General features: G+C 47.3%; 1 protein-coding gene across 2 annotated transcripts in view; it reads right to left on the bottom strand.

The window, feature by feature from the left end:
• Positions 1–644: 644 nt before the first annotated feature.
• LOC121459290 (myotubularin-related protein 3) overlaps positions 645–13221 on the bottom strand; it is a 114977-nt gene continuing 102400 nt past the window's right edge. Inside the window, exons 13-20 of one of the 2 annotated variants that reach the window (XM_041668840.1) lie at positions 12792–12987; positions 11813–11998; positions 11027–11197; positions 9737–9882; positions 7006–8404; positions 5717–5827; positions 5190–5278; positions 645–2690 (exon numbers count right to left, since the gene is read on the bottom strand). In XM_041668840.1, coding sequence (XP_041524774.1) covers positions 2519–2690; positions 5190–5278; positions 5717–5827; positions 7006–8404; positions 9737–9882; positions 11027–11197; positions 11813–11998; positions 12792–12987 — 2470 coding nt within the window. In that variant the 3' untranslated portion in view covers positions 645–2518. The remainder of the gene's footprint in view (positions 2691–5189; positions 5279–5716; positions 5828–7005; positions 8405–9736; positions 9883–11026; positions 11198–11812; positions 11999–12791; positions 12988–13221) is intronic. The other variant, XM_041668842.1, reaches the window with a different exon arrangement.

The following is a 13221-nucleotide window of genomic DNA, read 5'->3' as shown; positions in this document are numbered from 1 at the left end:
AAACCAAATAAAATTCAATGGCTGGGGGCTGGAGAGATGGCTCAGTGGTTAAGAGCATTGCCTGCTCTTCCAAAGGTCCTGAGTTCAATTCCCAGCAACCACATGGTGGCTCACAACCATCTGTAAAGAGGTCTGGCACCCTCTTCTGGCCTTCAGGCATACAGACAGAATATTGTATACATAATAAATAAATAAATAAAAAGATAAAATTCAATGGCTGCCTTTCAACATGAACCTGCTATGCACTAAGTATGAAACAGTAAAGATTCTAAGTGCTGACGTGGTTCTGAGAAAGCCTCTGTCATGCAGCAGCTACTTGGCCCTACACAGTCTCAGGGCAGTACCCTCTCAGTCAGCTCCAGCTAACACATGTGCCAGCCTGTGGTAAAAGACAGGCAGAGGTAACTACCACAGATGTGCAGTTTGTCCTTGTGATGCCCAAGTGCTCTGAATCACTGAGGAAATGGTTTAGAGTGCTTGGGCATGCTGGAAAGTTCCTTTGCCAAGGTCTAGAGTTGAAATGTGTCATTTTCCTTTGCCAAGGTCAGACTCGAAGTAGCTCCTCAAACCACTTCTCCTATGTGAGGGGGAAAAGGAGAAAGAGTTTACTACAGGGCAAAGAATCAGAACTCGTTAGCAGATGCCACTGTGTGGACACTCAACTTTATTCACTTTACTATATATTTAACAATTCTAAAGTATTTACTTCTTGCTTTGACAAAAAAATGAAAAATATAGGAGCACTGACTCCTCTTTAGGAGAAAAGGGTTTTATGTACAGCTACGGAGAGTTACGGTTCCTCCTTTACATACAAAGAAAATATTAATAAAAAAGTGCTTCATTGATCAAAAAGGGCGAAGAGCTGCAAGCATTTATTCACACTGTACAACAGACCCAAGAAACCCGTATCATAACCTCTTGGCACCTGTCACTAGGAACTGCACAATCTTCAATTACACCAACCTTTCCCTACCTGCACCTCCAGGCACAGCAAGCATGGAGGAGCACGTCACCCTGTTTCACTAGAGTCGGCCTCTGTGTGACTTGTTGCTTGAGGAATGAGCTCTGATACCCTGGGCTTCGTTTCAGCCAACAGTGCTAGGGAAGGCTTCTGGACTTCTCGCACCCACACTCAGGAATATGCAGAACCATCTTCCTGAGACACAGAATGCCCATGGTCAGGTAACAGCTTCCAAAGGAGAGGGGCATGGACCAGGCCAGCTAGAACTGAGGTGTCCACCCAACCACATCCAGTCCTCACACTACACTCTGTTCTGTTACCAGCTCGCGGCTTTTAGCAGAGCCAAGCATGGCCCTGGGGGTGGGAGCAGGCACAAATAGATGCCAACAATTCAAAGCACAAACCAACTACTCTCCACCCTTCCCACACCCACCTTCACCACAGATAATTACTGCTCTAAGGCTCTTTTTGGACCACATCAAAACTCCTCATGTCATTTTCTAAGAACCCTGCAATCACCAAGTGGCTCTTCATTCGTAGCAAAAGCCAGACATGTGCCCACTCAGGCAGCCAGAAGCAGGACAGGGGACTCCTGGGTCCTTCCTACTGCCCCCTGAAGTAGGGGAAGAGGAGGACTGATTGTGTGGAGAGCTTTGTAACTGTGGGACTCTGCCCCTCAAGGGGAGATGCATGATTGGTTTACTTTGGGAATGGGGACTTGTGGAACCCTGAGTCTGGATTTCCCTGTGTTGGTGGAGGAAGAGATTGTTTGTGGGACTAGGCCCCAGAAGAAGCTCCAGGTGCCTAGGCCCATGCAGGTCTTGAGCACAGCAGCAGGACACTGCATTCTGGCCGGTCTGCACCTTTATCTGGAAGCCCAGGCAAAGGGAGGCCTACCCAATCTGGTCAAGTTAAAGACAGAATCCATGTGGGCCAACATGTCAGCTACCCAGCCCCTCAGTAACTCAAAAGAAGCACAGACCCCTCTTTCAAAGTGAGGCCTGTGGAGTACCTCACTGTGTGCCCTTCCTCCCAATGTCATCCTGTTTTTACTTGTGAGTTGGGATGACCCTATCCCTCCCCAGAATAGCATTCTCCAGAAAGGTCCTTCCAGCCTCCCCAGCACAAAGGTTTACCAATCGGCTCTGCCGTAGCTGTGATGTGAGGAATGGTCACTCATGTTAAGCTGACTTTCTGTTGTGCTCACTCAGGCCTTCATTCTGGCTCCTTCCATTGGGAAGCATTGAGTCATCCCCCAGCATGCCAAAGAGCAAACAACTCAGCAGTTATAGGGGCCTGGCAACCTCTGGGCTTCCATAAAAAAAAAAAAAAAAGTAAGACAACTGGGGGCATTTTTCTTTTTAAAAGGCAAAGAGGGAACATGGAAAGGGAAGATGAAACAAAAATCAATTTACAATCCAGTGGTACATCCCAATCTCTGTACAGGTTGTTCCATGCCCCCATCCCAAAGTGTATGGGCCTCTCGGACTGCCCAGGCTGTGTATGAGCCTATGAAACGAACAGCAGCATGGCCTCTGCCACCCCAGGTCACTGGCTTCAGTTTGAAGTGGCAGCAATAGGCTTATCCAGTTCAAGGTCAATGCTGGAGCTCGTGGGATGAAGGCTGCTATAGCAAGACTTGCACACTCGACTGGGTTCAAATAGCTGCTGGCTAGGAACTGGAACCTTCTGGTTACAACAACTGGAGCAGAATACGTTCCCACAATTCCTTGAGACAAAAAAGAAATAAAATAGCATCAGTTTCAGGTGGTAGGTTTTTGTGGGAAAAACCCAACTTCAGTAAGCATTGCCGTGTATAGTCTAGATGTGCTAGGAACATGTTCTCTTCTCCAGGCAGGAAGACGCTAAGTAGGAAGACAAATCTACCTAGTAGAGTCACTTTCACTTCAGGCTGAGGACATGTGGCTGCCTCACCGCTCCAGCACATGGCTGTCAGATGCACAGAAAGATGCTCAGGAGAGCTCTCTGTGGATAAATGAGCCCAGCACTGAAGCAGCTGCCAGCTCAGCACTCAGTTCTGACCTGGTGACACACCCAGTGGCTGCACTGACCTTGGTACTGGCCATCTGGGTAGCTTAAGGTTACAGGGAGGCAAAAGGGAGGAGTTGACCTGTGGGTCCCTCAAAGAAGAAAACTATGCTACCCAGCTGGGGATGGAGAACCCTACCTAATGGTCATGACCTTAGAGGCAAGTTGGATGCAGACTGCTACCAGCAGCATGCAAAGCCAAAAGTCAAAGCAGCACTCGACACATGCTCAGCGTGAAAGGGAAGGGGAAGGACAGCCATGAAGAAACATATGCATGTATACATCCCTATTAGACAGCAGTCAGTTCAGCTATGCTTCACCACCCTGCCCCAGGCATCTCCAGGCTCCCCTCTCCTTTCCACCAAAACCCCTACTTCTTGCATCTGTGCAGCATTGAGCTGCACAGCTAGACTGACAACCATCACACACACACACACACACACACACACACACACACACACACACACACGAAAGGTAACCAACACAGGATGGGTCCTGCCTACCTTACAATCCTACATTTTCTGAGCCCTAAAGCCCAAACCAACACTGATCAGCATAGCACAGGAAACTCCAAGGTACCTGACACAGCTCTCCAGAGATGAGAAGTTAATAGAAAAGCTTCCTCTGAGCTAATTTCTCAGTCACCCAGTTCAGAATGCAGACCACACTGGGTAGGAACCACCTGAGCACAGGAGAAGCAGACACTGACAACCACATGAGACAAAGCAACACTGTAGAAGGGAAGGTGGGATACAGAACACAAAGCCCTTCATTTCTAGAGTAGGAAGCACTTCACAACTTTCTAAGAAGCACGAGTCAGCAAGAACTTGTGATTCTTGAACACAGGAACAGGAAATCTCTGGATGCCTATACTTCACAACTTTCTAAGAAGCACGAGTCAGCAAGAACTTGTGATTCTTGAACACAGGAACAGGAAATCTCTGGATGCCTATACTTGTTTGACGTACCTGCTTAAGTTCAGCTTTTTTCAAAGCCTGACATGAATTTGATCAAGTAAGCTTTTCTATCTGACTTCCTTTGGGAGGCCCTGAAAGACCTAAGTGGAGTCATCCATGCTAAGTAATTCTCTGGAAAGATCGTATTTGGTTACTTCTGTCTCTATAAAAACAAAACAAGGAAGCAATGCCATTTGACACCATCCTGGCATCGATGAATGACTGTCACCTCTCCTCCTCAAAAAAGTCCTGAAGCCCACTGGCTTCTCACAAAAGATCATCAAGAATATAACAGCCCAGCTGGCCTGTACAGTCCACAGGGGAGCACAAGGCTACAGCAGACACGCCCCTGGCACTCTCTTTCACCAGCTGCAGTGGATCCCCGTGCCCACCTGCCTGCCTGTGCTCTCCCTTACGAGGCTTCAGGCCAATGAGTGCAGAGAAGGGAATGGCAGCATTAGTGTGGAGAAGTTATTGTGGGTGTGCAGACATCACAGACAAGTTGTTGCAAATGCTCACCACGTTTGATCAACACAGTCAGTGTCCCTGAAAGGAGGGGAAAAAGAGCTCAGAAGAGAAGCCATTTGGTCTAGGGGTACGGGGTGGGGGAGTCCTATGGTCCTAAGAGTGTCATCTCTCTACAAAGAGATTTTTCCATCACTTTCAATCCAGGCTCACTTCTACATATGAGCCACCGTATGATTCTAATAAACTTCCTATCCTAAGAACACTAAACATCTACCAGAGAGTTACCCCTGCCAGGACAAAGTAGCCTTAGTAACTCACTGCTTAACCTGGGAGAAAGAAGTTAGGAGCAGCAAGGACTGGAGACTGCCCTCAGTTATGTCTACTATTCCCCGGCCACAGCTTCTCAGCAGTAGCACAGGGAGCAGGGAGCAGAAAGAAGTAGGAAAACCAGGCTTCCTGCCCACAGCTATAAAACTGTTTTTGCTCAAAGTAGCTATCATCAGTTTTATGCTGGAAATAAGAAATGAAGATCTGCATGGTAGTTGTTACCTCACCAATCTGGGAAATGAAACAAAGTATGCCCACATTTCAAAATTTAATAGTGATCAATGAATTGGAACAGAGTTCCCGAATGCAGTTCTGGAAGGACCAATGTCAGAGGCACAAAAATGTGACCCCAAGGGTAGTTCACACAGAACACTGCTGGTAAGATGTCAAAGTTCACCTTCCCACCCTAAAAGCCACCCCAATGGCACCTGCAGTGGTGCTTCCTGCTGGCGAGCCAAAAGGCACTGTCACAGGCATAGCAGTGGGCAGCCAGGTGGTCAGGTAGCCAACGGGTCATCTGTAAAACACATGGGACCGGGTTAGTGACAGGAAGTGGGCCAGTCAGCTAAGTCAACAGAGTCACACCAGGGGGAACAAGAATCACAGGGACTACATAGGCTCCAGTGGTACCAGCGGAGCAGGCCTGCTGACAACAGGAACGTGTCCCAATTGTTTGCCTGGAGGGGACGCTGCTCTCCCCAAGGCAACATGGCAGCAATGGCACCCTGATCTGCCATGAGAGCTGGCAGAGGCAATGGAGAGAGAGGGCCAGCTTACTGAGTATCCCTGGCTTAGAGTTGATGGATGTGGGTTCCCAGACACAGAGATACAAAGGCTCAATTAATTCTACTGTGAGTTTCCTTCTTTGGTGAGGGGCATGGGGCAGGGACTGGAGTGGAGAAGAACTGTAGGACACCTGTACGGATGGCACGCAGAGCAGGGGCTGAGCCTGTACCTCTGTGTCCTGTTTATCCACCTGCTCCCAGCTGGCTTCAGAGAAAATCTCTGTGCTGCAGCGAGACAAACAGTTCTGATCCAGATTGCTTTCCGAGTCGGGGATTGAAGTCTGTTGGCAAACAAACACAACTGAACAGAATGAACCTGTCTCCTCCCGCAGGAGAACAGAGCACTGGGGTCTGAGTGCTAAGGTACCAAATGTGCAGTTACACCAGCCATCAGGTGCAGAGGTGGGGCTGGGCTCAGAAGGCTACATGGATTTTGTGAAGTGGCACTGAGTGGAAAGTTGTGTCTTAGGTTCCAGGAAGCAAGGGAAGTGAGCGAGATGGAGAAGGAACCCCTGTGTCATCTGTTCTGGGGCCCTGGTGATCTAGTCCAGCACTTAATGTAAACAGTGATTTGGATATGCCTGCCTCTTTCTGAAGGACTTTTGGGACATTGAGAAACCATTATTAATTAGTATGAAGAAAAAGCTAAAAGTTCCATTGGCTGTAAAGTCACTAGTGGGATGATTACTCCAGAACCTGCCTTACACTTGTAATGGCACCCATCAAAGAAGAAAGCCCCTCTGGGAACCCAAGAACACTGACAGCCTTGCTTCTAGCCCCCAAGCCTCCTCAGTGCTAAGCCCAACAATGCTAAAAAAAATAAAATAAAATAAAATAAAATCAATCCCTTCTCTCCATTTCTCCTGCCAGCACCTGCCACAGAATGCGTATAATCACTTGTACAAAAAAGAACAAAGCTCTCAAAGTTCTCGAAGTCTAGGAAAGCAGGCAGCTTATTAGTGAGGCAGGACAAACACTCCAACATAACAATATCAGCACTGCTCTATAAATACCATTGTGAACAGGCATGCAAGCCCTTCTAAATATATAATATTTTTATTTGGGGGTGGAGTAAACTGAGACAGGGTAACTGTAGCCCAGGTTAGCCTGAAACTCACTATGCAGCTCAGGCTGGCTTCAACCATGTGGAAATGCTCTGCCTCAGTCTCTCAAGTGTTTGATTACAGGCGTGACCCACAAAGCCTGATTGACACAGGACCCCATGTCATGCATTAACTCTCTCCCATTTTCTTAACTGCCTAGAAGGAAATGGAAAGTCAATACAGCAGAAAAAAGGCAGACTGTTGTCTCCATGGCCAAGGCTAATTCCTAAACAATCTCTCTCCACACAGCAATTTAAGACCTTTCTAGTCCTTTCAAAATCTGTTCCAATAACCAATGCTTCAGGTGCGAGTGTCATCTCTTTGGATAGCTTTAAAGGAATCATGACCTAACTTACCACTTCATCCCCAAAGTCCCCATTGAAGCGCAGAGAGCTGGTCAGGTACTGGCTCTCCAGGCGACTCTTCAGCTCCTGGACTTGTTTCTTCAAGGTCTCCACTTCTTGCTGGTGGCCAGACTCTATCTGACGCAGGCGCTGTTGGATTGTATCTGTGTATACAGGCATGCCATCATCATCCAGGTGGCTGCGGGAAGGCTGGTCAGGGCTGCTGGTAGTGGATGGCCTCCCTGAGTGGCTATTCAGCCACTTGTGGTGCAAGTTCCTTGAGTACAAGTGAGCAGAGCTGCAGCTTGTGGCAGACAGTTGGTGGCTCAGTGAGTCCTTATTCCTCCCAGTCTCCCCATTGGCACAGTGTCCATTGGGTGTGGGGTACTTCTGAAAGGTGCCAAACCCTGAAGGCTGTTCTGAAGTCTTATTTTCAGTCTCTAGGGCACCGTTGCACACAATTCCCTGTCTATATTTGTCTAATGGCAAGGCACAAGGAGCCCGCATCAGGCTGAGGGTGTTACCAGGGGATGAAGTCCTATATAGCACAGAATCCCATTGGGGCCTTTCAGCAGACCTGGGCTCTGGAGCCATGGGAAGCATGTCCCTGCCACTGAACCTACCACTGCTTGCCAGGCAAGGTCTGTGATGGAGCTGGGGCGTACTCTCTGACTTCACCTTATCCACTAGTAACATGTGCATGGAGCTGTTTGTGTGTGGTCCTCTTGTCTCGAATGGGACTTGGGAAGGCAGCAGAGAACTAGACTGTGAGGTACCAAGGCCAACTTTTGCATCTATTGGGACAGCGGGAGCTACATTTTCCCTGTCCTCTGCAATATTCTCTACTTGAGGCTGCTCCACAGGGACCTCCTGGGAGTCCTCTCCCCTGAGGGGAGCCTGGGGTGAACTAGAGAGAACATTGTGTCCATCCTGCTGTTCAGGAGTATCCTGTGAGAACAAAGGCAGGCTGGGGTCTAGATGGTTTCTTAGAGTAGCATCATCTAGCTCTGGTTCTTGGTGAAGTACGAGTGAGCCCTCAGTCACCATACTGCTCTCCTTTGCTAGGAGTGCCTCCTCTTTGATATCTGGTACCTCAGTGTGCGCCCTGTGGGCAGGTTCTTCTGTCCCACTCTCCTCTTTGGTGGCCTCTTGCAAAATGTTCTCCATCTGCCCTTCAGCCACACCAGCCGCCACAGATAGCTCAGCACCTCCAAGCAGCCTGCTGGGCTTCCGCAGGCTGTCCATAGCAGGAGCCTCTTCCCCAGAGCCAGCAAAGCTGCTCAGCTCCAGGGAGCGCCCATGCTCCTGCCATTTCTCATTCAGGCTGGGGTCACTGCTGCGCCGGCTGGCCAGAGGCACCATGTTGTCACAGGCTGTGGTCAGATTGTCAAATGATCTAGTCTTGGGTAGCCTAGAAAAAAAGAGTTTGGGGAAAATGAGAATCGTAGAGGCTATTTGGAGCGCAGTCGGGACATGTTTTTAAATATGTCACTGTTTCACAACTGGACCATTACAGCAGCAACATCTCTGAAACAAGGCTCAGATTCCTGCAGAGGCAGGGTTCTCCATCAGCACTGCCCCACTGTCAGTCCCCGCCTCTATAAGATAAAACCATACACAATTTCTTTTTCTGGTTTTTTGAGATGGAGTTTCTCTGTGTAGCCTTGGTTGTCCTGGAACTCAATCTGTAACTAGGCTAGCACTGAACTCAAGAGATGCCCTGCCTCTGCCTCACAAGTACTGGGATTAAAGGTGTGTGCCACCACTGCCTGGCACATATTTCTGAAAGCCATAAAGTCATTCTTTTATTTATTTTTCTCTCTTTCTTTTTTGATTTTTGAGACAGGGATGCATGTATCCCAGAATGGCCTCACACTCTCTACATAGCCTAGGAATGACACTGAACTCCATCTTCTGCCTCCACCACCAATGTGCTGACAGTACAGGAATGTGTCATAAATGCCAGGGCTATGCAGCACTGGAGCTCAGACCCAGGGCTTCATGCAAGTATTCTACCAACTGAGCTGCACTGCAGCCTTCAACAAGCATTCCTCGTGAAGCTTCGTGTCTCTCAGGTAGTGGCAGAATAGCTTGCTGGTTCTTTGTATTACACATTTTAAGTTCATTTATTATCTATCACTACAATCTTAATAAAGTTAATTTACAAGTGGCCAAAATTTCTCTCATCTCAACAGCATCAGAAGACCAATCAGGACCCAGAGGAAGAAGCAGAGAGTAGTGGGTAAACAAACCAGAGAGTCACAAAGACCTCAATGGATGTGGTCCATCACTAAGAAACTTCTCATGCATGTAGTAGAATAATGTAGCAACAGGCCAACTCACTTCCAGAAATAAGGCCTTACTATTTTCCTTAAGAAACTCGACAGTGGTGGCGCATGCCTTTAATCCCAGCCTTCAAGAAGAAGAGGCAGGCAGCTCTCTGTGAGTTCAAGGCCAACCTGGTTTACAGAGCAAGTTCCATGCCAGCCAGGGCTACACAGAGAAACCCTATCTTGAAACAAACAAAACAAAACCAAAAAAAGCAGCAGCATTCAAACTTCAGCCAGATGTGGCAGTTCATACTAGTAAATCACATCACTGCAAGTCTGAGGTCAGCTTGGGAGGGAAAGGCGGGGGGGGGGGGGGGGGGGGTACGGACGGACGGACAGGAGGGGGAGAAGGAGAGGAAGGGAGAGGAAGAATCCCACCACACAGGACTTGAGACTTGTGGCCCCGAGCTCACCGGCTTAAGGGGGGATCGTCAGGGCTGGAGCCTGGGGCTGGGTATGGTGCACAGCTGTCATCTGTGGGAGTAGATGGAGATGGGCAGGGAAGGTATACTGCACTCCATAGCATCAGATTCCGCACATGGCACACGGGGTATAGCACCTGAGGAGACGGGGAGGACACAGGTTTATACAGACCCCCAAAGTCTCTCAGAAATGTCTAGAAATAAGGAACAAGAACAAGCACACCCAGGTGGGTCACAGATAAACAAGGAGGTGGTGTCAGTAAAGGAAGGTCTGTCTCCCAAGAGGACAGGTACAGAACCATGGGGTCTGTCTGGCAACAGTTTTCACTTAAAGAGCCTCTCGAGCATGAAAACCTAATGGATCCTTTAAAGACTGACATTATCTCAGGTGGTCTTTACTGAATGACTGACTTTAATATTAGCCTGATTTACTGCCTAAGAACCATTCTGTTAGACGGTGAGTGTCTGTTTCCTCAAAGTTCAGCTTCAGCGGAAACTGCCAAATCTGGTTTACAGACTTACTTAATCATGTGAAAAAGAAAGAAATCTCCCTCCCTTCCCAAGGAAGGAATGAAGCAGCATACATCTTTTAACTGTAATGAGAAGCATATCAATTGCAGCAAAGTAATATAACCTCTGATTAGCCTGCTTTGATTTCTAAGGGCTTAAAATGTATCTGACAAAGGGAACATAAATATATTTTGATACACATACATATGCGCCTCTTTTCTCTGTTTAGCAGAAGGTGTTCTTTGAGGGGGAACAAAGTCTTAAAAGGCCTACTAGCTCTCCATGTGGAAAGAATTCACAGACAGACACATGCCAGCCTCAGAAAAAGCTTTGTGTCTGACAGAAAGCTGCACTGGATCCTATTGTCTGGCTCATGGGGACAGTAGCAGGTACCTGGTAGCTGACCCTTCTTAGCCATAAAAGGCATCTGAAAAGGTGCCCAGTGCCTTCCCTCTGCTGAGCTGAAACATGCTAGGAACGCAGTGAGCTCTGGAAGAGGTACTGGCAACGATTCATGTCTAAGGTGGCAAAGTAGAGATGTGTACTACACCAAGAACCTTGAACCCAGCTGGGTCATGGGCAGGCTAGAGCATTATCAGAAAAACAGGCTTTGCTTAGACAAAACTGTAGAAAATGGAAAAATGGAACCAGAACCTTGAGACAGCAGACATATTTTTGCAAAAACAGGCACTACTCAAACCGGCTCCCACATGGTGACCCCATCCCCAAATCACTTCTGCTGATCACAGAGATGGGCTCAAAGGTACATACGGCTTCTGACTGAGATGAATACAGTAGGTTTTTGAAAGCCTTGTTGCCTGCCCGAAGAAGTGACCACACAGAGCATGTCCGTTCCTGAGTCTGCTTTTCCCCTCTCTCCTTGGCGTTGTTGCACAGGAATGTTCCAAACAGGCAGGAATAGGTATGCTGTACCAGTTTCACCTGCCAAGTCCAATCGGGCAAAATCAAACAGTAAGGTACATGGTCTTGGAAAGGAGGTCAGCCAAGTGAACAATTCACCATGACATCCCTGAGAACACTTCAGCTCACTCAAGGATATGGGGTGTATGTGCATAGGCAGTATACATATGGCCTCCTCTTCACAATTACCAATTGCAGGGCCTGATCCCAACCACCAGCACTTCTATGTCAAAGACAGTCTAATGCAGGAGGTAGACTGAAGGACAGCGGAACAGGGGTTGAAGCAGGAAGAGTACACCTTCCACCAAAGAAGAGGGAGCAGACAGCATTGGTAGAAGGACTGCAGAGAAGCATGGCACATTCAGATTGTTTCTATTTCTACCACTTTCTAGACCATACATTTTAGAAGTCAAGTTTAAAACAAACTCTGTTTACAGAGGAAAAGCTAGTGCACCTAGATTTATTGAGTGAAAAATAAAATGCCTATTAACTGCTATTGCTTTTAAATAAAGCAGTTCCTCCAAATTAAACGTGAAAATGCATAGTTTTGGTGAAAATGGCCCACTAACATTTGTATCAACATCCCCCTAAGTGTAGGTGGCTCCCAAAATGTAGAATCATTAAGTCCAAACTCACAAGGAATGCTTCATTGAACTCAAAAGAGCAAGGAAATTGCCTCTGAAGCTGATGAACACAGTCAAGCCACTGCAGAAACACTGGGCAACGTTCGTTCAGATCATCTGAATTCTCCCCATGACCGCACCGGTCAGCAAATTTATGGCCAAAATCCAGCCATTCCATCTCCACAAGGACTTGGAAACCCTGCAGGGAGGCACCAAGGAGAGATCACTTGTGTAGTACCATCACCTGCGACATCCCGAGCTCCATGTCACCTGTGGTAATCAATCTCCTTTAACAGCCTCCTGCTAAGTCCCTCTGGCCCAGGCTCAGAGCCAAAGGTTCCGTTCTTCCTAATGACACACCCATTTACACACACATCTCAATTCACCAGCTCCATTCAATATTCAAAATTTAAAGAACACTGACACAGTCTCTCATTTACTACATAAATGCTACCTGCCTACCTAAATTTCTCTTTTATTAATTTTTGTCTTCTATGTTACATTTACAAAGCTACATTCCTCAGCAGATTTTTTATAAATATTTGTATTTTATGTCACTTTATGCTTTTGTTCTTCTATCTTTAACCCATAATGATTATTTCAGAGCAGATGTTCCAGAATGCTGTGTGGTCCTGTCTAGACCCACCATCATAAGCATGCAGACATTCTTTGGCAGAAGCCCATTTTCCTGAGATAGACAAAATTTTTTCAAGTAGAGAAACTGCAAAAGAGATGTTTGTGTCCTCAGCACCTGTCATCTAAACCATGTTCTACTGAGCGAGGTAAAGAACTGGAAAGAGACCCCTCAGCCACACAGCTCTAGGTGAGGAGTATGATCATAACAAAGTGGCCGTTTCCACAGACCTAACTTCCAGTCCCCAACCGACAGTGCAACCCTCCTAAAAGTTTTCATCAACCTACCCTGAATGCTTGCTTACTCTTGCTCCCCCCTTCCCTCCCTCCTTCCCTCCCACTCTCAGACACACACTCACCTCTACTGTTCGGTAGTAAGGGTCCAGCAGGAGCTTAGCCAATGCCACAATCTGGGGAGTACGGTCCCAGCCATCTGAGCAGTGTACTAACACAGGCCGTTGATCACGGTCCACAGCATGTACTACAAGAAGCGCTGACTTCAAGAGCACAGACAGGTGGTGTAGCCACTTTGTGCTTTCAAGAGCTGAAAGCCAACTATAAAAAAGAAGATAAGAAAAGACTGATTTTTATGATTTTATGGTATCATATCCAATGCCTATCAAATTAAAAAGCAATTCCCCAAGACCTTTGTCTCTAATTACAGTGATAAAAAAGTCTATTTATAAAGCATGTCCAAATGAAAGAGTCAAGCTCCAGAATCAAGAGAGGGCAACTTTAGGAACAGGACTGTAATAAACAATGCCACACCACACCTAGAGCTTTAAAAAA

Source organism: Microtus oregoni, unplaced genomic scaffold (genome assembly GCF_018167655.1).
Source record: "Microtus oregoni isolate MIOR12 unplaced genomic scaffold, Mior012 000019F_ref0000042, whole genome shotgun sequence".
Lineage (NCBI taxonomy): Eukaryota > Metazoa > Chordata > Mammalia > Rodentia > Cricetidae > Microtus > Microtus oregoni.
This window is presented reverse-complemented; position numbering and strand designations above follow the sequence as displayed.